The sequence below is a fragment of the Paroedura picta genome, chromosome 6 (assembly GCF_049243985.1).
Source record: "Paroedura picta isolate Pp20150507F chromosome 6, Ppicta_v3.0, whole genome shotgun sequence".
Taxonomy (NCBI): domain Eukaryota; kingdom Metazoa; phylum Chordata; class Lepidosauria; order Squamata; family Gekkonidae; genus Paroedura; species Paroedura picta.
Genome location: NC_135374.1, coordinates 60,107,597 through 60,135,278, shown reverse-complemented (window position 1 = coordinate 60,135,278; position 27,682 = coordinate 60,107,597). Strand labels below are relative to the sequence as shown.

The 27,682-nt window shown below is 43.7% G+C and overlaps 1 protein-coding gene across 6 annotated transcripts in view; it reads left to right on the top strand.

Annotated features, from left to right (window-relative positions):
- HLCS (holocarboxylase synthetase) overlaps positions 1-27,682 on the top strand; it is a 130,454-nt gene that overhangs the window by 89,006 nt on the left and 13,766 nt on the right. For all 6 annotated transcript variants that reach the window (XM_077342675.1, XM_077342674.1, XM_077342671.1 and 3 more), the window contains 2 exons: positions 20,677-20,744; positions 22,585-22,745. In XM_077342675.1, coding sequence (XP_077198790.1) covers positions 20,677-20,744; positions 22,585-22,745 — 229 coding nt within the window. The remainder of the gene's footprint in view (positions 1-20,676; positions 20,745-22,584; positions 22,746-27,682) is intronic.

Sequence of the window (27,682 nt, the reverse complement as noted above, 5' to 3'; positions counted from 1 at the left end):
CCTAACAACATTCTTTCTTCTATATATATAGTCAGCATTTGAAATAAAAGTTTTAACTTTGAAAGTACATTCTTTTCTATTACTAAACTTCCAGCCAACCTCAAGATTTTTATCTTTTCCCATCTGGATAGATCTGCTTGTATTAGTTTCCAGGTCATCTGATAATTATTTTTTAAAAGATTCCAATTTTGTCCACTCATGTTAATTCAGAGATATATTATGGGATCGGTAGCTAATGTGCATTTTGTAATCTTTATGACATTTTCTTCTTATTTCATGAAAGATTTTATCAGTTTTTTTTCCTATTAATTTTTTAACCTGAGAGGGCTCCAAGTTCTTTAATATGTTTCTTTGCATACTGTAATGATTCTTGAGGCTACAGATCTGTTAATATCATATAACCTGCATAGCTTTTCATTTTAAATTCTGTATCATCCATCTTTATTCCTTTAATCATTGTGTATTGTCTTATTATGAGCCTCTTGTGGCGCAGAGTGGTAAGGCAGCCGCCTGAAAGCTTTGCTCATGAGGTTGGGAGTTCGATCCCAGCAGCCGGCTCAAGGTTGACTCAGCCTTCCATCCTTCCGAGGTCGGTAAAATGAGTACCCAGCTTGCTGCTGGGGGGTAAACGGTCATGACTGGGGAAGGCACTGGCAAACCACCCCGTATTGAGTCTGCCATGAAAACGCTAGAGGGCGTCACCCCAAGGGTCAGACATGACTCGGTGCTTGCACAGGGGATACCTTTACCTTTACCTTTTATTGTCTTATTTCTGTAGCTAAAAATGCCAAACCTAAACTAAATAGTAGAGTCAATAAGGAGCAACTTCAATGTGTTACTTTTTTGATTGAAATTGTTTCTGTCAATTTTCCATTTATTAAAAATTTTGCTTTTTATTTTGAATATATACCTTATATCAGCAGTCCCCAACCTTTTCCTCGTTGAGGACCGCTTCCGGGGAGCGGGGGAGAGCCAGCGGCCTGGGTGCCGCACATGTATGTTTGTGCCCCGCCGGCAGCTCCCCACATGCGCATTTATGTATGCCGGCATGCTGGCCGCCGTGCCTGCCTCTCCTCGCCCCCGCAGCAATAAGCTAGCCAGGCCGCGAGCAAAGTGCCCCTTTGGCGGCCGCTTCACTTGTGGCCTGGAGAGCTTCTCGCTTGGGGGGGGGGAAGAGGCAGGTACCGCCACTGGCAGCCCGATACCGAGGCTGGTACTGGTCCGCGGACTGGGGTTGATGACCCCCACCTTATATCCAATTCAAAAATTCTTGGCCACAGTAAATCAATAAAAAGGACCTGGTTATATTATCAAAAGCTTTTTCTGTATCCCAAAATACAAATGCTGATTTTTTTTTCTTATTCACAGATTCTGTTGCTGCTATTATTTTATTTTTATTTATTTTTATTTCATTTTCTATACTGCCAATCCCAACTGGCTCATGGTGGTTTACAAGAATCATAAAAGCCCATATAGCAATAATTTAAAGTACAATTACAGTCATTAAAACCCCAGTCATATATTAACTTTCATAACCTCTGTCATGAAATCCTGTCTGGGATGCACCTTCTTAATCTTGTTGCCATTATAGAGGCAAAAATTTTATAGTCTGCATTCAATAGTCATATCAGTCTGTGGTAGCATTGCTTCAGTGCCTTCTTTATAAATTAATGTTATGTATGCCTCTTGCTACATAGTGGGTATTCTCTTCCTTTCATTTCATTCATTAGTTTTTGTAATTAATACTTCTTCAAAGTGTTTGTAATACATCGCTGTTATTGCATCAAGACCTGGTGCTTTGTCCTCCTTTTATAATTGCCTGAGAAATTTCCTGATTGTTGTTGTTCATCTTTGTGGCTTCTGTGGAGCCCCACATGAAACTGCTGTTTCACAACCCTGCCACAGAGAAGAGCTAGCAAGCTTTAAAACAATATTTTTATATTCTGGTAGCTGACTTTCCCACCCAAAAGTCAAGTGATGTGAGAGGGCTAAGCATTCCTGCCTCAGTTTTCCTTCTGTCACCATGGGAAGGTAAGTATCAAACTATAAGCATAAGCCCACAGCAGCAAACGGAGGGAGGGAATGTGTGCCTGCACAGAAGACCATGCAATGAACAGCAGTTACAGGTAAGTGCAACCTTATTTTCTTCTTTGTGGCTTCTATGCAGTCCCACCTGGGGGAAATAGCAAGATCACACACCATGAAGGAGGGTGTGGGCTTATATAGCAGAAAAATAGATTGAAGTACTGCTCTACCCGCAGCAACCTCTCTCCAGTATGGCATAGTGATGGACAAACTCAGCTCATTTGACCAGGTTGCTCCATTACACGTATCTATCAGAAGCCATCCAGCCATGAAGGCTAAAGAAAAAAACTCAGAGCATGTGTGTAATGCATATAGATACCAATAGGGCCATCTACCTTAGGCAGAGATTAAGACAGTTTAATGAATGACATCATTCAACATGATAAGGTCTGCACTGAGACTCTTCTACCCTTTCCCAGATAAGTAAAGCAATTAAGGGATTCCTATATTTTCTGAATCAGGCTACTCCATGAAACTGTAAGTGCCAGGTCCTGAAAATATCTGTGGGCAGAGTCCTCTCTGCTGAGCTAGGTGTGTGGGGGAAAGGGCCATGAGGGAGACCTCTTGACCTAGGAATTACTTAGATACGACTTGGATAAGAAAACCCATGCTTGGTTTCAAGACTACCCCATTCTGTTGAAATTTTTGTTTAAAAATAATATTCCCAGAGAATAAGTTGTGCGTCTTAGCAACAATACTTCGGCCAACTAAGGGTTGTTTAGATATGCTATTCTAATTACTTGTTATTCAGATGGTCATGTTTCTTCTTTATAAAGGTCACTTGGAAACATAAGATGTCAGCCTTGTGTTTTTTAAGCTGCTTAAAAAATTGTGTCCTTTTCCTAGGGGAATTTAATCTATTGTTATTGACAATAACTATTTTGTAATTATCTATTTTAACCTGATGTTGATGCTTCAGCCAGTTCTTCTTCTTCTAAATTCTTTGGTAGACTTTGTTATATATCACTCTTAGATAGACTCTATTTAGTTGTATTTGGAAATTCTCCTTCTGTTCTCCTGGTAGAATTTTCTTCTTGTTGTAGTTCTTCTGCTGTGGAGATTCTGTTTGCTATTTTAATTAATTATCTTGCTTTTTCTTGTGAGAGAAATGGAGCAATATGCCTTTTTCCTTTGTGCAAATCCATTTCAAGACACCATCTTCCCCCTTAGCCAGAAATATTTATTAAGTATCATTAACAGTCACATATAAGGGCAAATATGACCACCAAGAATTTTTAGGTTCTTCTTTGTCTTTTCATACAAATGGTCTCCATGCTTGCATAGAGTCTCAACTTGGAACATTATAGGGCTAAGTTTCTAAAATATGAAATTCTCCTCCATATTGAACCCACAAACTAATTTGTGTGCTTAAGGGGAGAAAGTTCTTCTCAGTTCTCTGTGGATTGCTGTAGCAGAATCAGTTGGGAATGTTCTTTCAGACCCTTTCTGCATGGGGCAAATAGGCTGGGGTCTGACATGCTTTAGGCCTTCCATTGTCCCACAGCAAGGGAACTTGGATATTTCCACGTTACCTTTTCTGCTGCAGGCGCGAATGGGGCCTGTGTAGAAAGGGAAGAGTCAGGCCTTCCAAGCCCAGCTTCTGTCCCTCCTTCTGCATTCCAGAAGAGACCAAAAATACCCCAGTCAGTTCCACAACACTTTGTGACGGCGCAGAGCCAACTGGTGCATTTTAAAAATTTTCATGAAGGTGGGATTGTGTTGTTAAGAAATCCCACCTTCATGAAAATAACCCCCCCCATGCAGCGGAACCTTTCCACCCCAGTTGCCTCATGTGGAGGCAGAAATCCAGGGTGGACAGGGACCGCTGGTGAAAACGGTCCCCCATGTGTACACAGGAAGTGTCAGAGCAAACAGTCCTATCGCAAACTCCTGGCGGTGGCTGCATGGCAGAATAGGCCTCAGTGTTTCTTCCTTGTGTGCTAGGTTCAGTAATAATTTTATCCTTCAGTGTAGGATCAAGTACCTGCTCTATTCTTAGTCCACTGAAGGAGAGTAAGAAGTGGGTCCAGAAACTCAGCAGCTAGAGTTGGTAAGGTGTGCACTGAAGTTGAAGTTGCTGTCAAAAATCATAATTATGCTTGACTTCACAGATATTTCTCTTGCCTCTTTTTGCACTTGGAAACCTAGACTGATACATTTGTTTCTTGAATGTATTTAGTAAATTTCTTTACCAGAGAAATAGTTCTTAATCCTATTGCCTGGAAACAACAGGCTTCAATCTGAGGTCATGATCAAAATCAGGGCTAAAAGAGAGGCTGTAAAACTGGCCAATGATTTCATGTACTGGTCAAATGTGCCTCTGTGTCTGAGACTGGAAAAAATCTGATCTCAGAGTGTAGCTTGTATGTAAGATAGACAACTCCACTGACCATAGCTTTTTCACACTGGGTACAAATGTCAGTTTGTGCCCCTCTTCAATACAAGAGGCAGCTATCATGTCTGTGTTTGGAAAGAAACTAAACCCACCCCTGCTGGAACAACTTAAGAGGTCATAAAGTGGTGGAATGGCCAAAGAAGGTTTTTTCCCCACAAAAAATGCTACAGGTAGACTAATGAGGAAAAAAGAATAATACTAGAAGAAAGTTAGTTTCTGTTGGACTGATTATGCATGGGCCGGGAAAGGCAGGCCGGCGTCTGCATGCCACCAGGACTAATCCCCACTTATGCATGATGTCAGCACCATCCAGGCCTCCTCCCAGCTGTGGCCTGCATCAGGGTCTCTCATGGCCCACAGCAAGGGAACGTGTTCCCTTCCTTACTGCGGTGGCCATCAGAAGTCCTGCTGGGCCAGGTCCATGTGTAAGGGAAAAGCCGAGCCTTTTAGGCCCAGCTCCTTCCCCCCACTTACGGTATCCCTGCAGGGACACTAAACACCCTGTTTGGCTTTGCACTGCTGCCGAGCCGAACAGTGCATTTTCACACACACACACACACACCCATGAAGTAGTGGGCACACTTGGTAGTAGTGACCATGTGATTTTGGAATTTTCAATTGTGGGAAAGAGAAAACCTTTACATAGTCGGATGTATTGACTGGACTTCAGGAAAGCAGATAAGGCAGCAGACATGCAGTCTGAAAGCTCTGTCCATGAGGCTGGGAATTCGATCCCAGCAGCTGGCTCAAGGTTGACTCAGCCTTCCATCCTTCCGAGGTCGGTAAAATGAGTACCCAGCTTCCTGGGGGGCAAACGGTAACGACTGGGGAAGGCACTGGCAAACCACCCCATATTGAGTCTGCCATGAAAACGCTAGAGGGCGTCACCCCAAGGGTCAGACATGACCCAGTGCTTGCACAGGGGATATCTTTACCTTTTTAAAGGAATGTTTGGTAGAGTCCCATGATCAGAAAGATTTAAAGAGATGGGATTCCAAAAGGCCTGGGAGTTTCTTAAAAGTGAAACATTGAAGGCTCAGTCACAAACAATTCCCTTGATAAGAAAAGATGGAAGGAGCCTAAGGAAGCCAAGGTGGCTCCATAAGCAGTTATCAAATGATTTGAGAAATAAAAAAGAGTCATTTAAAAAATGGAAGGAAGGCCTTATATTACCAAGGATGAGTATAAACAAATAACTAATAATTGTAGGGAGAGTGTTAGAAAAGCTAAAGCTCAGTATGAGGTTAGGCTAGCAAGAAGTGCTAAACATAGCAAAAAAAGAAGTGCTAAACATAGCAAAAAAAAGACTTCTTTAGTTATATTTCAAGTAGGGACATGGTAGGACCACTGCAGGGACAAGAAAATGAAAAAGAGAGGGCTGAACTGCTTAACTCATGTTTCTTCTCAGTCTTCTCTTGTGAGGGAAATAGTGCTCAGTGTGGCAAAAACGTAACCCAACAGGGGGGATGGTAATGGTGGCTTAGGATCACTGTGGGGGCAGTCCATAAACACCTAGTTTCTTTAAATGAAACAAAGTCTTCTGAACCAGATGAATTGCATCCAAGGGTGCTAAAAGAACTTGCAGATGTAATCTCTGAACCTCTGTCCATTCTTTTTGACACTTCTTGGAGAACAGGTGAGGTGCCAGATGATTGGAGGTGGGCAAATGTTGTCCCCATCTTCAAGAAAGGGAAAAAGGAGGATCCGGGAAACTATTGACCTGTCAGCTTGACATCTGTAGATGGCAAATCATAGCATCATAGAGTTAGAAGGGAACTCATGGGAACATATCATCAAACAGTCGGTCCTTGAGGAGCTGGAACAGAGAGCTGTGATTTCTGAGGCTCAGCACGGGTTTCGCAAGAACAAGTCATGCCAGACCAACCTTAACTCTTTTTTCTAGAAAGTGACTACCTTGCTGGATCAGGGGAATGCTGTGGATATTATCTGGATTTCAGTAAAGCTTTTGATAAGGTCCCACATGATATTCTTGTTGACAAGCTGGTAAAATGCGGTATGGATCCTAATTTTGTCAGGTGGATCGATAACTAGTTGACTGATCTGTACTCAAGGGGAACTTGTTAATGGTTCAGCATCCTCTTGGAGTAAAACGTTGAGTGCCCCGGGGATGTGTCCTGGGACCTGTGTTGTTCAGTATATTTATAAATGATTTGGAGGAGGGATTAGAGGGGATACTTATTAAATTTGCATATGATACTAAACTGGGAGGGGTAGCAAACACAACAGAAGACAGAATCAGAATACAGGATGAGCTTGATAAGCTCGAGAACTGGTCTAAACTGAATAAAATGAAATTCAATAGGGACAAGTGTAAAGTTCTGCATTTAGGTAGGAAAAACCAAATACACCAATATAGGATGGTAGTAGCATGTGCGAAAAGGATCTAGGAGTCTTAGTAGACCATACATTGAACGTGAGTCAGCAGTGTGAGTCGGTGGCTAAAAAGGCAACTGGTATTTTGGGATGTATCAAACAGAGTATCATGTCTAGATCACGGGAAGTGATGGTACCCCTTTGCTGTGCTCTCGTTCGGCCTCACTTGGAGTGCTGTGTTCAGTTTTGGGCACCCCAGTTGAAGAGGGATATAGACAAACTGGAGCATGTCCAGAGGAGGGCAACAATGATGGTGAGAGTTTTGGAAACAAAGACATATGAGGAAAAGTTGGGGGAGCTTGTTCTGTTTAGCCTTGAGAGGAGACTACTGAAAAGGGATCTGATATCCATCTTCAAATATTTGAAGAGAGACAGTTTGGTGTAGTGGTTAGGAGTGCGGACTTCTAATCTGGCATGCCAGGTTCGATTCTGCACTCCCCCACATGCAGCCAGCTGGGTGACCTTGGGCTCGCCACAGCACTGATAAAACTGTTCTGACTGAGCAGTAACATCACGGCTCTCTCAGCCTCACCCACCTCATAGGGTGTCTGTTGTGGGGAGAGGAAAGGGAAGGTGACTGTAAGCCGCTTTGAGCCTCCTTCGGGTAGAGAAAAGTGGCATATAAGAACCAACTCTTCTTCTTCTTCTTCTAAAAGGATGCCATATAGAGCATGGGTAGTCAAACTGCGGCCATCCAGATGTCCATGGACTACAATTCCCAGCAAATGCTGGCAGGGGCTCCTGGGAATTGTAGTCCATGGACATCTGGAGGGCCGCAGTTTGACTACCCCTGATATAGAAGATGGAGCAGAGTTGTTCTGTCTTGCACTGGAGGGACGGACAAGATCCAATGGGATGAAATTAATTCAAAAGAAATTCCATCTAACCATCTGGAAGAAATTCCTGACAGAGCAGTTTCTCAGTGGAACAGACTTCCTCGGGAGGTGGTGGGTTCTCCATCTTTGGAAATTTTAAAGCAGAGGCTGGATAGCCCTGTGACAGAGGCTGATTCTGTGATAGGGTTGTGGGTGTCCTGGATGGTACAGAGGGGTAGACTAGATGACCCAGGGGTCCTTTCCAACTCTGTGATTCTATTATTCTATGATGGTAGGAGAGTGACATCCCTCCATCATGCGGTAAGACTATCATGCCCCCCACTCCCCCTGCTTCCACCACCACTGCCAGGTGCAGTGGACCTCACCCACCCCAGAGTTATGTGAGCAGCTCCTGGACAGCTCTGTGGCGGACCATATGCACCAGGGGATTCCTTCCCCCGTGCATGCACGGGAAGCAGCAGGGCATGTTCCTCCATCGCTAGAAACTTCTCATATTTATGAACTGACCATTAACTTTCACTTCTTGTATTTTCTTTTGAATATATATAGTATTCATATTTATGTAAAATATATGAAGGAAGTATAGTATATTTGTAGTTTTTTTCACGCTACCTAAAATAGATTTTAATAAATCTGCAGCCAACAGAGATCCTGTGTGGAAGATAATTCATTAGTCATATCAAATTTCACGCATTTGTAACAACTTGCCATATAGGGACTAAATATAGTCCAAAGAGAAGTGCAGAGCCTGCTGTTTAAATCACAGTGAATTCTGTGGAATTTAGATGCTTTCTTTTCAAACTTATTTAATAAAAACACTATGAAACATAAATTATATGTATGTATAGTGAATAATATGGTGGTTGTGTGTATTTTATGTAATCTTTTGTTAATATTTGCAGTCTAAAGAGTGAAAACTCCTTTGCACATCTGGAGACCAATAAGCAGCTGCACAGTTGTAAAAGATGGCTTGCTGTTAAGACTGTTCTGTTGATACAACCCCTGTGCATTATAAAAGGGGTACCTTAGCCTTTTCAGCCTGAAAAATACATTGGAATGCTTTCTTGTCTTATTGAGTGAAAGGGTGGCATGCTAATCCTTTTGTGCATATATGCTTATCATGGCAGCTACGTTGTTCTGACAGTTTGCATGGGACTGAAAGAGTTTCATGTGTTAAGTATTTTAGAAAATATATATTTGCAGTCTCCCTTATAAAATAACTCCTCTGGCTGTTTACAGACCTCCTGATACTTATTTTGTTTGTTAATTTTTGTAATATTGTGTGCTTTTTAGAAGGAAAAACTATCAGTCTTTCTCTGAGCTATCAAATATATGTAGTAGCATTTGGAGGCTTGTCCTGAATTGAGACTGCCTGGAGTCCGCCGCGGGCCGGGGACTCACCAGGTAGGCAGCTGGCCGGGGGAGGCATCCCTGCAGCCCTCGGAGCAGGCCCACCATGTCCCTCATGTGACTGGCCTGCTCCGAGGCCCGCAGGGAAGCTGGGGAATCGGCGAGGAGGGGGACAGCCGGGGGAGGCTTCCCTGCAGGTCTGCTCCGAGGCCCGCAGGGAAGCCGGGCACTTGGAGGGGAGGGGGCGGCCGGGGGAGGCTTCCTTGTGGCCCTTGGGGCAGGCACGCCACATCGGGGATGCGGCGGGCCTGCTCCGAAGGAAGCAGGGGACTCGGCGGGGAGGGGGGGTGGCCTGCCGGGGGGGTTCCCGCATGGGGGGACCCTGTGAGGGTGGGGGGTGGGGCTGGATTCCTCTCCTTTATTATTATTACGATACAAGACCAGTAATCAAGTTACAAAGTACATAAAAACATCTAGCATTTACAAAGTACATAAAAGAATCATTGATAATTCAAATAGTTTAAAATTTGAAAACATTCCAGCTATAAGAATCAACATTCTAATTTTAAAACTCACAAGCATTATCTCAAGCAATTGAGACTATCTCTATCTAAGTTGCTCCAAATCCACCCAGCTCTTCCTTGTTTTGATTGCTCTCCAAGCAAATCTGGCCACAACAGAAGTTATTTCTGTGCTTTTGTCTGACAACATGTCTTTGATTGCCTCTGAGCTGGACTTATTCTGTAGAGATGGTATAAGTTCTCTCCTGAATATAGCCTACATTGAAGTAATACATGTTCAGATGTCTCAATGCTCCCATCCTGGCAGATGCATAAATGATCACAGATGGGTATTTTTTTGAATAAGTTTTTCCTAAAAGCGGATGGGAGCATGTTATATCGTAGGAGCGTAAATTATCTCCTATGACCTGGGAAAACAAGATTAGATAAATAAGGTAATGGCCTCAAATTATTAAGTGGAGGCATTGGAAAAAGTAGATTTTTTACTTGATTGAAATCCTGTTGGCGATGGATATCCAAGATTCTTTGTTTTGTCGTTTCCTTTGCTCGGTTGAAACCCAGAGACAGTATTAACTGTTTGCATAGACCATATGAGCAAGAGGTGGATATCCACAGCACAACCAATGATTCAGACATCATTAGACATCATTTTTCCCTTTGTGGAAAAAAAGCAATTTTAACCACGTACATATCCATATTCTGGTCTGGACAGAATACATTCCTGTTTCCACCCGGATTGCAGCGTTGGAAATGCTGGCTGGTACTTGGAGCAGGAATCTTAAAAATTTAGCCTGGGTCTTTTCTAGGCTGGAAATATTGGCATTTATACACAATGGGGCCCCATACATCATCTGTGCCTTGAACTGCTTAAGGGGTGTTTTGTTTGCCTTGAACAGCTTAAGGGCTGCGGGAACATTATACCCACCTTTGTGCCAGAAGAATTTCTGAATGTCACCTGAGCTTCTCTGGGCATTTAAGGAAATAGGTGATATATGGGAGTTTCTACGGCCATTTGATTGGAATAGTACTCCCAGATTGGCTGGATTCAACTTCAGCTGACTCTGCTTGAGCTAATATGCCATGACCCACAGACACCTGGCCAGATTGTCTGGGGGTGTTGATGGATGGCTGTCCATTAATAGAAATAGCTGGGTGTCATCTGCATACTGGTGACAACCCAGCCCAAAGCTCCATAGTAGCTGGGTGAGATGGTAAATATAGATATTAAATAGGCCTTGTGGGACCCGACAGTTCAGAGCCCTAGGTTGGGACATATCTTCCCATACTGCCACTTTCTGTCACCAATTTTGGAGAAGGGACTCCAGCCATTTCAAGGCTGTGTCTCTGATTCCTATCTCAGCTACGTAGTGGGTCAGTAGCTTGTGACTGACTGTTGAATGTTGCTGCCAGGTCTACTAAGAGCAGCCATGCCTAGATCCTCTGGAGATTTCTGAAAGGGTGACCAGAGCTGTCTCCACCCCATGGCCAGGTCAGAAGCCAGAATGGAAAGCGACAAGAGCTGAGATGTCCTCCAAGAATCCCTGGAGTTGTCCTGAATCTGCCCATTCAGTCACCTTGCCCGGAAATACTAGATGTTTCTTGAAGATAATTGGCTGGGTTGGTGGGGTTCAGCTCTTGTTTTTTTCAATAAAGACTGCATCACTGTTTCTTTCAGTGACTCCAAGAATGTCCCTGGAGTCAGGGACAGGTTGATAATATCCCAAGGGGGCCCCAGATCTCCTCACCAGCCATGTAGGACATGGGTAAAGAGAGTAGATGGTTGGCTGGACCGCTGCCAGGGCTTTGTCTACTTCTACCAAAGAAAGTGTACAAAAGTGATCCAAAGTATGACTCTGAGGCAACCAAGGGGCCTTGAGTTCACGTTCTGCATAAAACCTGGTGGAGAGGTCCTGTCTGAGTGACAAAATTTGCTCTGTGAAATACCATATATACTCGTGTATAAGCCGAGTTTTTCAGCACAGTATTCACACTGAAAAAGTGCTCCTCGGCTTATACGCAGGTATACACGGTAATGGAAATAACAGCCCGCTCCCAGCCAGCCAATAGTTACATTGCTTTGCAAGCCTCCTGCAAGCTGAAGCTTGCTTGCTCTGGAGGACAGCAATGGTTTGAGTGAGGGAGTCTGATCATTTTTTTCCTTTTGCCTTCACTTCTTCCAAACTATTATTTTGGTTTCTGGGGGTGTGGTGGGGTGGGTTTTCGGGGTGCTTTGGGATTTACTGTTTCTCCTAATGTTTATTTCTTGTTTTTTTCTGAAGGGCAGCATTGCCTTTTGTTCTTGGGGTTGTGTTTCTTTTAAAAGTTTATTTTTACAGTTCTTTCTTTCAGTGTTGAGTTTTATGGTTCTTTCTTTCAGTGTTTTGTTCTAGGGGGAGCACTGTAGCTGTAGTTAGAGTAGTCCATTCTCCCAGTTTGGTAGCTGTTGTACTTGTTGTGGGAGGTTGCCAACTTTGGGTACTGTTGTTCTGCTCTGGTTTGCTGCCCCTCTTTTGCACTTACAGAGCTAGTTTATTGTTTTTTTCTTTGAAATAAGTATTCAAAAATAACTTACTGGTGCCTCAATTAATGTAAATTTACTAGTAACTGCTGCATTTCCCACCCTCGGCTTATATGAGAGTCAATGTTTGCCCAGATTCTGTGGTAAAATTAGGTGCCTCGGCTTATATGCGGGTCAGCTTATATATGAGTATATACGGTAGCTTGCAAAGGCCTCACGGCTAATATCCAGTTTATTTTGGAACAGTCCTATGGATGTCAATTACCCTTTTGTTTTACACAATTGTGCCAGGCATGAGCTCGTTTGGCAATGGCGACCTCTAGAATTCCTTCTTGGCTTTTACTGCCATCTCGCGTATTCATAAGCATCTTATAAGATGTTCTTGATGCTTCGCCATTAGTTTTCCACCAGACTTACTCTAGCCATCTCAGTTCTTGTTTCCGTTTGCACAGCTCTGGTGTATAACAGGAAACTGATTTTGGATAGTAAATGAGAGGGCATTGGAGAACAATCTTGTTGATGGTTTCTAAGAGTTGGACATGCTAGTCCTCCACCTACTTATCAACCGAGTTCCCAGGGGGTTTCAGGTCCTGCAGAGCATTCCAGAATCCAATTGGATCCATAAATTTCTTTGGGTGAGCATAAATGCACTCTCCAACTATATGATGAGGCAGTGATACATTGATCTCAGCCTTTTGAGCATAGTGGCACCCTAGTTGATGAAACAGGCTCAACATTTATCCCTGTTTGATGTGTGGGGCCAGCAACAAATTGGGTAATCCTAGTGTTGCCATAGCTGTAGTTACAATGAAATTAATAATGTAGCTACTAATCAGTCAGTTATGAAATTTGCAATGTAAAATGTTGAATATAAATGTACCCTAGCAGAAGTATGTATCATTGTATTTTATAGATATTTTCAATGTAACAAAGTGGGGAAAACATTTTCTGTCTTAATACTTTGTTATCTGTAACCATGAGCATCTAAATAAAAGGGGTAAGGGGTCCTGGGCAGAGTTTGGTGTTAAGGTTTTTGGGCCAATCCATAATTGGCACCTGTATGCCTCTGATAGGCCATCCACCCACTGGCTGCCCAATCAGATTAGAACTAACCGTCTTCCCACCCTTAACCGTCTTCCCAGAATTCTGCCACTTCTTCGCAGTCTCTGGCTCCTCAGACACCTCTCCTGAGGTGAGTGAGCTGCCAGGTGTACATGGGAGCTCTTCAGCTTCGCCCTCCTGAGGCAATGGCTCCTGCCTACAGAGCTTAGGGAAGTCAGCCTGTGTCTTCTCTCACCCTCCACCCCAACCGCCTCCTTCTCCTTCTTATAGATTCGGGCCGCTAGGCCATCCCTCCTGCAAACAGAGAGGGAAGAACAGCAGGGAGAGGGGAGGGCCCCCTAAAATTACAGCTCCAGACTAAAGATATCTGTTCCCCTAAAGAAAATGGATGTTTTGAAGGGTGAACTCTCTGTACTGTACTGTAATTAGGGATTCCAGCCTTCTGCTTACATAGCCCTCTTCAGTGCAGTCATGGATGAGTGGCAGGCAGCTTACAAAAGTTCTCCACCTGCAATCTGGGCTGTCCTTAGTTTTTGTTTCCTTGCTCATGACTTATGGAGCTCACAGACAGATGGGGGAGGCTAAGATTTCTTCTCCATCCTGCCCAGAACACCCCTGGAGACCCAGCCCTTCCTGCAGGCCATTCTGCCCAGTTTCCTTCCATTACAGAGGAAAAAGAAGAACACTTTGTATCCTTGTCTTAGGAACTTGCTGGCCATTCTGCCCAGTTTCCTTCCATTACAGAGGGAAAAGAAGAACACTTTGTATCCTTGTCTTAGGAACTTGCTGGCATCATGTGGGGAATAACACATGGCTTAGTGGTAAATGAGGTTGAAGTTGGTCCCCAAACTATTTTGGGATGCATCCTTGCCCCAGTGTCCTCCTAGTTGTTCTAGGGCAGGGGTATCCAAACTGTGGCTCTCCAGATGCCCATGGACTACAATTCTCATGAGCCCCTGCCAACAGTTAAAGAACAGTGGCCTCTAAACTGGAGAGCTCTCTCAGCCTAACCTCCCTCAAAGGGTGTCTGTTATGGGGAGAGGAAGGCCTTCCCCTGCCTCTATCAATCCCCCCCAGAAACCAACCCGCCTCCCACTTACATTCCCCCCAAACCTTCCCAAACCAAGTTCACCTGCAACACAGATAATGCAGCCAGGCTCTGGCCCCCTTTCTCCAATAGAATGCTGCCATGGCATCCAAAACAGGCACCTTGGCCAGCCACACACTGTCTTGCCCTGCTGTTCCCCTTTCTGCAAAAGCCTTCCCTACTAACCTCTGCCACCGAGCCCCCTCGAAGCCAGCAGCCATTCCCATCCAGCCTTCCCTACTACACTTTCTTCAAACCCATGTCACCACTACCACACCCCTATTTGCCACTACACTATCACAACTCCCCCCCCACAGAAAACACCCCTTCAGCACTCCCCCACATGCAGCCAGCTGGTTGGCATTGGACTTGCCACGGCACTGATAAAAGCTGTTCTGACTGAGCAGTAATATCAGGGCTCTCTCAGCCTCACCCATCTCACAGGGTGTCTGTTCGGGGGAGAGGAAAGGGAAGGTGATTGTAAGCCACTTTGAGCCTCGTTCGGGGAGAAAAAAGCAGCTTATAAGAACCAGCTTCTCCTCCTCCTCCTCTTCTTCTTCAATATAAATAGTTCATGTTGACCAAGTGGACAGTCCTGGCATCCAAGGCCTTTGAAATAGTCTCCTTGGTGATGCCCTACTGCAGTGGTCCCCAACCTTTTTATCACCGGGGACCAGTCAACATTTGAGAATTTTATTGAGGCCGGGGGGGGCGGGTAGTCTTTTGCCGAGGGACGTCACCGCCGCCTGAGCTCCTGCTCCCCTTGTTTTCCTGCCACCTGTTGGGGGGCGCTGCCAGCAGTAGCTGTGCAGTGTCATGCTGAGGGGGAGCCTCAGCCATGGCAGCTCCTGGAGAGCACCAAAGGTGAGCAGGCAGCAGAGTGGCAGGGCAGCTCCCGAGGCAGCAGCCAGGAAGGAGGATGAGGAGGAGCCACAGCCCGGTACTGACTGATCCACGAACCAGTACCGGTCCCCGGACCGGGGGTTCGGGACCACTGCCCTACTGGGAAGAGGGGAGGCAGGAAGTGTGGGCTTTCATACCTATGATCTAAAACAGAATGGTAATTTCAGGGATCAAAGATCAACATGCACTAAATTATGGATGAGAGCATTCTTAATTAACAGAGTCATATAATTAACAATGAATAGACATAATGACAAAAACATCAAGAATTGTTTTGACAATCATCTTCATCTGTGATATATAAAATGATGTAACCTTATTCTTTCTGTATTTCCTTTGTACTAGTTGTTTTCTAAAATTTAGAAAATTAAAAAGTCGCCTCTTAAAAAGTTCAAAATGGTGACATTTGATTCCAAAAGAGGGAACTTTGCAAAAATGAGACTTGGGAGATGTGGGGGGAATGGGAAGGAGACAGCTCGTCTACAGCCTTACCTGTCTGCCCTGTTCTTTGGGAGATGTGGGGGGTGGGAAGAAGGTAGCCCATCCCCATGGCCTTCCCTACCAGGCCTGGACCAGCCTTTGGGATTCGTAGGGTGGTTACAAAGGAGGCAGCCCCCCCCCACACACACACAGCTCTTCCTGTTTGGCATGCCCTTTAGGACAGTGGTCCCCAACCTTTATTAGGCTGGGGACCGGCAGGGCATTGGGCCGCGCCCGCAGGGACCGCGCGGGCCACGCCCACGAGCCGCACCCGCGGATCGGGCCGCGCCTGCGGGCCGCACCCGCGAATCGGGCCGCGCCCGCGAACCGCGCCCGTGGATCGGGCCGCACCTGCGGGCCGCGCGGGTGCGGCCCGGCCCTGATTCCCTCTCCCCGCCCTCCCCGCAGTAAGAAGCTTCCCGGGCCGCAAGCTTGCGGCCTGGGAAATTTTTTACTGCGGGGGGGGTGGGGAGAGGGAGCCGCGGCCCAGCGCCATGGCCTTTGCGGCCCGGCGCCGGGCCGTGGCCCGCAGGTTGGGGACCACTGCTTTAGGAGATGGGGATGGGTAGGAAGGAGGCAACCCATCCTTTATGGTTTTCCTGGTGTTCCTCCAAAGCAGCTGTTTTCTTCAGGAGAACTGATGCCTTCCTTCCCCCCTCTTTCTTTGTCTCTCTCTTTCTCTGTTTCCGTCTCTCTCTTTCATTCTGTTTTTCTCTCATCTTCCTGAAGGTTTTCAGGCCCCCACCTGGAATTTGGCAACACAGCTGATTGCATATGGAGGTAGAATCAGGAATCAAACCCAGCTCTTGAAATTAGAGTCTGCTACTCTTTGACCACTTCACCACACTGGATCTCAAGACTGAGTGGGGAACAGGGGGGAGAGGACCAGGACCCAGGAAAGTCACAGTGCAGGTGTATGTGCTAGCACCCATTGTATGGCTTTGCCCCTAATGCCTTTATAATGTTCTTATTTAATTGACTTACAAGACATGACTTCATGGGTCTTTGGAAACAAAAGATTTTTTTGAAAGCCAAATCTCTGAAGTAAAAGTTTAGATATTTGAAAGCCTTTTATAGAAACATGCTAGCAAGAAAGCCCATTCCAAGCAGGAATGCAATGGGCGCTAGGACCCAGGAGACACAGGGAGGTGCAGATCTCTCTCTCTCTCTCTCTCTCCATGTCTCGGTGTGCCTTGCAGCAGAAGGCATAGCAGGTAATCAGGGGTGGTGTGCAGTTATGGACAGCTCTCTTTCTGTCTCTCCCTCCCTCCGTCACAGCAGGGGCGGCTCTCTCTGTCTCTGTCAGCAGCTCGGGGCAGCTCTCTCTGTGTCTCTCTCTGCCTCTCTTGCAGCAGGAGCGATAGGAGGAAATCAAGACTCGTGTTTGGTCTGCCAGCGCTCTGTGTACCTCTCTCTGTCTCTGGCGTGTCTGAGAGAAATGTGGCTAGTGTCCAGGGAGGCAGGGCGGGAGCTGTAGGGGTAGGGCCAATCAGGGTGCAGCCAGTGTTGCTGGCTGCACCTTAATTGGCCCTATTCCAACTCAGACAGCCGTACACGTTCTACTCTACCGGCTGTTTCACAAATATATAGGGGAACCATGGATAAGGAGATATATATATATATATATATGTAGGTCTACCACTACTTTCTCTCTCTCTCTCTCTCTCTCTCTCTCTCTCTCTCTCTCTCTCTCTCTCTCTCTTTCTCTCTCTCTCTGTTTTTTTTTTGTTGCTGGATTTTGAATTCCCCCTTTTGTTCATTTTTCTGTTTTTTGAAAGAAATAAAAACTGTAAAAACCTATGTTGACTCACTGCACTTTCTTCTGACTTTTTCATTTATGTCTGATTACAAGTTCTGTGAGGCTCAAAAGCTTATGTTCTGTTTTGCCTGCTCTAGAAAAAGATTCTGCTTTTCCTTTTCCATGTTCTTTATCAACACAGATAAAGCTGTACACAATAGTTAAATGTATAAAAGTGTTTACAAAAGCTTCTTTTTGTTACAAAAAGCTCAGGTTTATTTTCTGAGTCCTAGAGAAACTGTTTTAAAATACACAATCATTTATTATGGTCTCATAGGTATATGGTAATGGCATTGGTGCTATCTCAGCATAAATAAATCTTTCTGTCTCCAGTAGTCTCATTTTAAGTGTTAGCAACTTATCTATGCTGTTTCCCTCCTTACAGAATTTCTTCTTGGCCTTCACCAGGAACTCAATCTTGTCATTTAGCATACTATTGTAACTCCAGCCAAACCACTTAGCAGCTCTTTGCATATGTGTCTTTAATTACATATTTGTTCTAGAGGACTGTGTTCAGGTCATAACTATTTTTTTCGCCTGATATTTCTTCCCCGAGTGTCTCACATACAACTTGCCTGTTATTTGGAGATAGTGGTTGGATGGAACACTAGTTGCTTCAACTATATTTATAATCTGCTATAGTACCAATTCCAAATTTAAATTAGTTTTCCTTTTTTGCAACATAAATATGATATTGAAGCTGAAGCAATATTTAGCTCTTACCCGAAAAAATTTCTAGAAGATAATATTAAGCTTAAATGGATACAAAGAACTTCTCTTAGAATTCTTCATTCAACTCCCAACACAAGCAAAATATATTTTAACAGCAAGGGTTGATGCTAGATGGTCTCAATAAGCAATTCATGGTGGCCAAGAGAAACAATTATCAAACTGAATTTAATGTATAATGGAAGTAGTACTGGCAAAGAGATCTCCTGCAATTGCTTATGAAAATAACTTTCACTGCTAATCTGAGAAAACTTCATATTACCACTCCTTTGGTTCATTATTTGTAGTTACTAGCAACTTTTTAAAAAACGTAACATGTATGTAACAACTGAGCCATTATGGAACAGTGTTTAAAAACATTGCAGCAGCACAGAGCCGAATGAGGCATTTTTTTTACCTCGTGCAAGTAAGCCCCACCCCCTGCCACTGCGGAGAAACACAGTGGAACCCTTCCATTCCAGCTGGCATGTGTACATGCTGAAATCCAGGACAGGCCATACCCCATCGAAACACAAGAAGTGTTGGGGCATCATGCCCCGCCATAAGAAACCAGTGGAGACCCAGCACGGCCACTGCCATGCATAACGGGTCACAGATTAATATACCACAAAGTGTAAGGATAAAGAGTAAGAGGGAGACTGAAGAACAATTCCCTGACTTCTTTGCAGAAAGGTGGGGAAAGTCTAGATAATAAATTTATTTTAAAAAGTCTTTGCAGAAGTGGTTTAGGAAGTATCTTCAATACAGGCTTGCTATACATATGTTAAGTACTATCAAGTCCCAACAAACCAATGGCGACCCCAACAAGGTTCTTGCAAGGCAAGCGAGAAACAGTGATGATTTGCCATTACTTTCCTCTGCAGAGTCTGCCTTGATGGTCTCCCATCCAAGTACCAACTCTGCTCAGCTTCTGAAGTCTGACTAGATTGGATAATACTGTGCTGCCTTCTCACCCATAAAGATCATAGAATCATAGAGTTGGAAGGGGCCATACAGGCCATCTAGTCCAACCCCCTGCTCAACGCAAGATCAGCCCTAAGCATCCTAAAGTATCCAAGAAAAGTGTGTATCCAACCTTTGCTTGAAGACTGCCAGTGAGGGGGAGTTCACCACCTCCTTAGGCAGCCTATTCCACTGCTGAACTACTCTGACTGTGAAATTTTTTTTCCTGAGATCTAGCCTATATCGTTGTACTTGTAGTTTAAACCCATTACTGCGTGTCCTCTCTTCTGCAGGCAACGGAAACAGCGAGGGAGCGCCCGGCCCGGCAGAAGCCGGGAGAACGTCAGAGGTGGGCGGGAGGCTCCTGATTGGCCCCTCCGAGTTTTTATCCCGGACTGGGCCCGCCCTAACTCCTCCCACAGTGCCCTTACTGCTTTATTCAGTCCGTGGCGCTCTGCGCCACGGGGCTGTTTAAAGATGTTAAACAGTACAGTGCCGAGCACCAAGCCCTGAGGTACCCAGCTACTCACCTCTCTCCAGTCTGATGAAATACCATTGACAAAAAACAACTATTTCTAGAGAAATATAAAAATATTTCTATATCAGAAACAACTATTTCTAGAGAACAGCCAGGGCTGCACAATTGCTGGTATCTTTGCTTCTCTTCAGTGTCACTGTTTCATTCCATTGTTTGGGAGACATTTGAATCTCCTATTCTCCAGAAAAAGATAATTTGTATACTAATTATTCCTTCACAGTTTATGTTACATACATTGTCTCTATATCTCTATTAAAAATGTGATTTCCTGACTTTTAAGAATATAAGCTCTGACAAGTACACTCAACAAATTTATTTTTCCATTAAATAAATTCCCTTTCTCAAACCTGAAAGTGAAATGAAAAAGATTTTAATGATGACCCAGTTATTCTTAAGGCAGTTTAATGAATATTCTTGCAGCAAAATTATAAGTTAACACTGAGTCATTTGGTAGTGTCATAGTGTGCATTCATTTCTACTTCCCAGAAGGAAAGCTGTATTCTTTTAAAATATTTTTAAAGTAAAACACAAGCCTAAAATAAGCCAATGTTCTCAAGAGTTCTCAGAAGGTGTAGATTTATTTCCTATAGTTAAATCATAATTAGTTCTCAAGGGATAGTGTTTCTTTTAAACTACTTTACTGCCACCATACAGGTTTTCTAAATAATCAAAACCTGCTGCTATTGCTGTATCTTCTAGTATGAGCGTGAATTTGTTGTAAGTAGAAACAAATGTTTGAAATTGCTGGTTGTCACTTATGGAAGATAATACCATACTTCAATAAGAACAAGTACCTCAGAAAGAAATGTAGAAATATCTCAAATATCTCAAATAAATCTTGGTCTGTTATATATCACTGTAAGTTTGATATTTCATTTGAGTGCTTTTCTATCAATTTTGCCTTTTGTATTTTCTCCTGTATTTTTGACCTATATTTGTACCATTGCTAATAATGTAGGAAATATCTCCAGTATTTTTATGAAAGCCCTACATTCATCTCACAAGCATTTTCTTTTTTTTAAAAAAAACAATTTGTAGGTTGATGTTCAAGATGCCTCGGGAAACTGGTCTGATAGCAATTGCAGTTCAGCAAACTCAAGGAAAAGGTAAGTTAATACAATTCCAGTGCTAATGGAGAGAAAGCATTTGATGAAATGTTACCAGTACAAGTGCTATTGACCATTGTATTTTAATGCAATGAATATTCTTTAGTTTCTCACATATATCAGGAAATCTAAATATCTTTCTTCTAGAAAGCAATTATCTTGTAGGGCTATTTCATTTCCCCCCAGAATTCAGACAGCATCATAACCCCCTCATAGTAAGATTAAGATTAGCCCTGGTGGATCAGGCAGTGGTGCATCTAGTACAGCATCTTGTTTCAGGCAGTAGCCAACCAGTTGCCCTGGAGATATACTAAATAGGGCATAGAGACCAAAGGTCTTCCTCTGAGGTTGCTTCCTACCACTGGCCTTCAGAAGCTTACTGTGAAAGCAAGATTTTCCATCAGAAGAAAGATGACAATATAGCAAATGCTTTACTATATGGGCAAATGCCCAGATTTTTTCAGATCCTATATCACCCTTTTAGGGTACCTGAGAATGTAATTACCCATTCCAACAAAAAAACAAATTTTAGCATCCGAGTGACCGTCATCCATAACATGGATCACCCTACTTTTTATTTACATTGAGTTTCATTTGCCACATTGTTGTCCATTCACCCAATTTAGAAGAATCCTACTTGAGTTCTTTACAATCTCCCTTGGCTTTCTATCCCAAGTAATTTGGAAACAAAAAACCTAATAAATTAACTAGAACCTGAAAGATTAGATATCTGTGCAAATCAGACAACAGGTTACAACAATACAAAAACATTTATTGTTCACAGATTTTTACAAATTCTTTAAGTTTAAAAACACATATAAAGGCCATTATTTAAAAATTATCATATGCACTATACAATCTTGGGTCTTTGAGTTGACACATTTCAACCTTCACTGGGTCTTCCTCAGAGGTCTAATTTTGGTACCCATACATTGATAAAATATAAAATACATAAAGTATAAAATAAATAAATTCTGAGACTTTATTTTTTAGAGTGACAAAATTCCACTTTGATTGATTTTGTTCCTCTAAAAAATAAGTTCTCAAAAGGTCCTAGTTAATTCCAATTAGGTTTTTTGTTTTCTGTTCCATGCAACATTTCCCCCCTCCTTGCTCTAGCGACTATACTGCTCACCCAGAGTTTTAGTCCACTTACGTACAAATTAAATTCAGTTCCAATAGCAATCCTTGTGTGACCACACTGCTTGTTTTACTCCATTATTCCTATTTTCTGCTTTCTGTTGCGTAAACAGATTTTAATCCTGTCCTTTTATTCCTTGACAGCTAAATTTGATGAGGTATCCTGTCACCCTTATCTATGTGTTTGTTAATTTACTCTAAGAACTCCAAAAGCTGGGGATGCAGGGAGGGCTTCCTTTATTAGAAATAATGCCTGAAATTTCCTATTTAGTTTTGATTAGGAAACAGCTGAAGGAAAACCAAACAAGGAGTTTCAGGCATTGTTTTAGATCAGAAATGTTCACATGTACACTCAGTGATGTTTTTCTTGTTATAACCTGTAATGTAGGCAATTAAATTTCTGATAACAGACATTGATATGGTACTGTTTCTGAGGACAAAAACTAATATGAATTTTTTTTTTAAATCTTGTGAACTCCTTTAGAAACTTATCTTACGTTATCAAATAATTCAGTGAATCAGTTAACAGGTGGTTGGACTGCGTGGATCCATGCCACTAACAGTGATACTTCCCTCCACTGCACGGAGCTGTCTAGGAAGAAAGTGCCACCATTAGTGGAACAGATCTGTGCGATCTTTCCATGTGACAAAATATAATTTATGAGTAAATTATTTTGAATATTGGTTCCTTGTGTCTAAGGTCGTGGTGGGAATACCTGGCTGAGTCCTGTGGGAGCTGCCTTATCAACTCTACATTGCACGATTCCATTATCTTCTGAACTGGGACAAAGGATTCCTTTTATTCAGCATCTAGTGTCTCTAGCCGTTGTGGAGTCTGTTAGATCAATACCTGGATACCAGGTAATTTATAAAACTGTCAATTCTGGTATTTTCCTTTCTCCTCAGCTAAAGGATTGGCGTATGCAATTCTTAGATCAGACTTTACCTCCTTAGCATCACCCCACAAAGAAAATCCCATCTATTCTGTCCTCAGGTTTATCTATCTATCTATCTATCTATCTATCTATCTATCTATCTATCTATCTATCTATCTATCTATCTATCTATCTATCTATCTATCTACATACATACATACACTAGCTTCAAAGCCCATTTTTAAAAAAATGGACTTTGAAAGGAGAGAAAGGGGAAGGGGAACAGAGGGAGAAGGGAGGGCCACCCACCGCCCCCCCCCTGCAGCTTATATTAGTCTGGCGTCCCAAGCTTCTGGAGGTGGAGAGGGCCGTGGGTGCGGCAGCAAGCAGCCCCTGGGCCCACGGAGCCCCTGGGCCCCCTATCAGCGCGGCAAGAGGCCTCGGCGGGTGCAGGGGCAGTAGAGAGGTGCCTCCCCGCCGGGCACACCAGCAGAGAGCTGCCCCTGGGTCTGCTGGGCTGGCAGAGAGCTGGCTTTGGGGGCAGGAAGGGCCCAGGGTCAGCATAGAGCCCCCCCCCACTGGCTGTGCCGGAGGAGAGCTGCCCCTGGGCCCGGGAATGGCTGTTGCCGCGTCTGCGCAGGGGTAGTGGAGAGGGACACCCCCTGCCGCCAGTGGCAGCAGAGAGCTTCCCCTGGGGCCGGGAAGGCATTTTGCCATGTCTGCAACGCGGCAGAAGGCCTTCCCAGCCCCAGGGACAGCACGGGTGGGCGCTGTCCAGGGTGGCTGCACCCTGATTGGCCCTATTCCAATTCGGACTGGCTCCACCCTGGGGCCAGTTTCCCTTTTATTTATAGAAAGAACCATGGATAAGGACTAGCAAGAAAGCCCATTGCAACCAGGAATGCAGTGGGCACTAGGATCCATGGGACACCGGCAAGGACAGATCTCTCTCTCTCTCTCTGTCTCCATCACAGCAGGAGGCATAGGAGGTAATCAGGGTTGTTGGTAGCAGCGAATGAGGGCTCGTTTGGGGCGGCTCTCTCTGCCTGTCTCTCTCCCTTACAGCAGAAGCCATAGCAGGTAAGCAGGGCTGGTTTGCGGTTTGGCAGGGCTCTCTGTGTCTCTGTGTTTCTCTCACACAAGCTGGATCCTGCAGCGTCTGAGAGCAAAGTGGCTAGCGTCCAGGGAGGGAGGGCGGGAGCTGTAGGTGCAGGGCTAATCAGGGTGCAACACTCTCCACCCCCTAGGGCTGTTTCACAAATATTAAGAGGAGGAACAATGGATAAGGATATCTTCATATGTAGTATTGAGGGTACCATAGTGAATAAAATGAATATTTAGTATGTTGAAGCTAACATCACATTCTGATTTAACATACACCGTAATCCCAGTTCCTATAATCATGTTGGATTTGCATTTTAATCTAACTTTTGTATTATTTTAGTTATAAATGTGATGAGGAAAATTGGGAAGAAATTGTCAATTGCCTCTTTAGATTTTTGTTGGAACAATTTCAGTGGATACTTCATCCTTTTTAATATTTTTCCATACCTTATTCAATATTGAAAGGTTTTTCCCCAAGCTGCGAAGCAAGAGGCTAACCATATCCTCTCAGGAGGGAATCAAGTGTCCTGTCATCACTGCTCAAATTACAAACCAATCTTCTTTAACACCTCATTAATTTTCCTTGAATATAACCAATTCTGAATATTGCAAGACATTGGTATTTTACAGGAGTAGTTAACAAAAACATATGTTTCCTATATTATACAAATCAATGCTGTGCACTTATTTACACATGAGTTTCATTTAAGGTGGTATCCAGTAGCCTTTCCTTTAGGAGTTGTCTTTTATTAACACTTCCCAACTTCAGGATTTCATAACTTGGCTCTAAAAAATGCTGCATGGTGCAATTTCAAGTAACGTTTTAATTCACTATGGTATGGGAAACTTAACTGCTTGGTGTAGGAATCTCCAAAAATAATATTTTGAAATACCTGCAAAATCATATCATATCTTATACAAATGTATTCCTACTGATAACAGTGGTTTTTACCTTTTTTCCTGCTTTTATAATTTAGCTTTTCAGAGAAAATATAATATGTGGTATTAATTGAAAGTGACTTTGAGCAGGACTTTGTAGAAGTGGCATATAAATAGCAGAAATAAATGATAGGTTTCTTGAACCTATTATTTATTTATTTATATATGGGTCAGCCAGGCACAATTTACCCTGAAGAGGCCGATGACTCTTCAGAAAAGGAACAGACATGTGAAGAAGGTGCCAGCTCACAGCCAGTTAAAGACCACCAGCTACAGATAGCAGATCTGGGGAGAGACTTAATTCCCTGGATCAGCTTGAAGAGACTTCTATCTCTGAATGGGCTTGGGTTGTGGGGGGATTCAAGCCACCACCACCCACAAATCCCACAGCCAGCACACTGGGAGGGATGGGGTATAATTCGGCGGGGAAATTAAGACTGGAATGCCTTGAAGCCATTTCAGCAGTTCCTTTCACTTCCCTCCCCATCGAAATTTATGGAAGCAAAAGGGAGGGTTTAAATGGCTAATATCCATTTAAATTGAACAGCTGATTGGCAGGGTAGTCAGACTGTTCAGTTTAAATGCCCAACAGCCATTCAGGGCTCCCATTTGTTCCCCCCTTCCAATGGGAGGGATATGAAAAGGAGATTTGGAATGGCTTTAAGTCATCCCTGCAGTCCCTATAACTTCCTTTTAAATGTCTACCCTACAGACTCCTCAGGATAAGCTGTTTAATAAACTCACCCCCCCCCCAACCCTTCCCAGACTGTGGAGAAGGGGCTATGCGCAATCTGGGAAGGGTCTGGGGGAATGCATGTAAAGATCCCACCAAACAGCAAAGGATCAGCTGTTTGATGGGCTCTTTCTCAATCAGCCGAATCTCAAATCAGCCAAATCAAGCCCAAATTGATTCAGGTTTCTCTGGTTTCATGTTGACTTTATTAAATAGAATGCAGATGGTGTTGCTGGTTTTGGTCACATGATGAAATCGTTTTTCTGGAATGTTTGGGATGATGGGTCAGAACAGGAGGGGGCGGTTCATGGCTTTTGTGGTCTACCACTGGTTGGGGAGGACAATGCATGTTCATGGCAGGCCTGAGCCAGACCACCAATGAGGTTCAAGAATTCACTGAAGTCCAACTGGCTGTCACAGTTAATGTTGATTTTTTTCATCATGTGGTCCAGGACGCCTGGGTCCTTCTGGTTCTTTGAGAAAGACGGCAGCTCTGTGTTCATAAACGTTAGGAACTCCTTTTTGGAGAGGGACCAGGCGTTCTCATCGCAGCGCTGGAAGACAGCCAGCGGTGACTCGATGCAGCGTTCTGTTTCTGTGGGACCACTTATGCACTTAGATGATATGTCTGCAGATAGGAGGGTGAGGTTGACCACAGTCGTGAGCTGGCTGGCTGGCTGGCTGGCTGGCTGATTTCACTCAGATAATCCCAAAAAGTACTCAGATCAGCATTGATTCGAGTATTTTTGGTTTACCAGAGCTGAATCACCCATCTCTAGTTTAGAGTGAGTGGGTGTTCTGGGGGAAGTTAAATGGAAGGTTTAAAGGGCCATTTAAACCTAACAGCTGACAGACGCAGCCATGTCCTGTCAGCCTGAAATGGCTGACAGCTATTTTAGTGGTCCATTTTGCTTAAAAATGAAATTGGAATATGCTATCTGATGTTCTGCTCTGATAAAAGAACAAACTGTTGCTTTTAAAATAACATCTAATTTAAAATTAGATTGATCCATAGCAATCCATTAGATTGATCCATGATTAAATTGATCCACAGCAACACGTTTGTTCTTATGAGCCTGCAAAGAACTATCCCAGGGATAGTTTTACCTAAAGACCATTTTAGTTGTGGGCGCTGTTAAGTGTTTTAATCTAACTCAAAATATGAAAAGTTTAATCAAGCCCATTGACAAAAAAAATATTCTGGACTGCTTTACAACATGCAATTCAAAAATGATTATATATAACATGAAGTGTTCTTGCACTAAGATATATGTAGGAAAGACCTCTAGAAAATTAAAACACTTTTGGGTGGTTTATATAAATTAACCATTATAATGATAAAGTTCTATTAAGAAAATGAACAAAGTGAATCTTATGGTTACAGACTCCCCTCATGGGTTAAACTCTGATCTGGGACTTTTGACCTTGTTCAGCTAATTCCTGAATGTAGAAAAAATGCTGTGTAATTCTCTATTGTAGAAGAATTCATTTGCTCTGCATAGTTCTAGCACCAGGTACATATTCTTTTGAGTATTTTACTTCATATAGAGTCTATATTTTTATGGTTGTTTCATGTCCAATGTATAGTTCATTTATTTTACATGGCATATTGACAAATATCCTTATCTATGGTTCCTCTATATATTTGTGAAACAACCTGGGGATTGCAATGTGTCCAGCTGTCCAAGTTGGAATAGGGCCAATCAAGATGCAGCAAGCAAAGCTGGCTGCACCCTGATTGGCCCTGCCTCTGCAGCTCCTGCCCTCTGTGCCTGGACTCTAGCCTCTTTGCTCTCAGACGTGCCTCAGTGCCTGGATCCAGCAGTAGGTAAGGGGAGAGGGCCCTAGATAAACGGTCATGGTGGAGGACCTGCTAACGAGAGCCTCTTGGCCTGCTAAGCAGGGCCTGCTAATGAGGGCCTCCTGGCCTGCTGGCTGCCTGCTAAGAAGCTCTGTCCTGCTAACTCTGTCCTGTTAACTCTGCTAACGAGAGCCTCTTGGCCTGCTAAGAAGCTCTGTCCTGGCTGTGCTAACAAGCTGGCCACCCCCGCCCACCCCACTTGATCCGGCTGCAAGCTGCGGCCCAAAGCCACCTTAAGCTGCCTGGCCGGGGGCCGGGGAGGGAACCCTTACAAGGCCCACTCTTA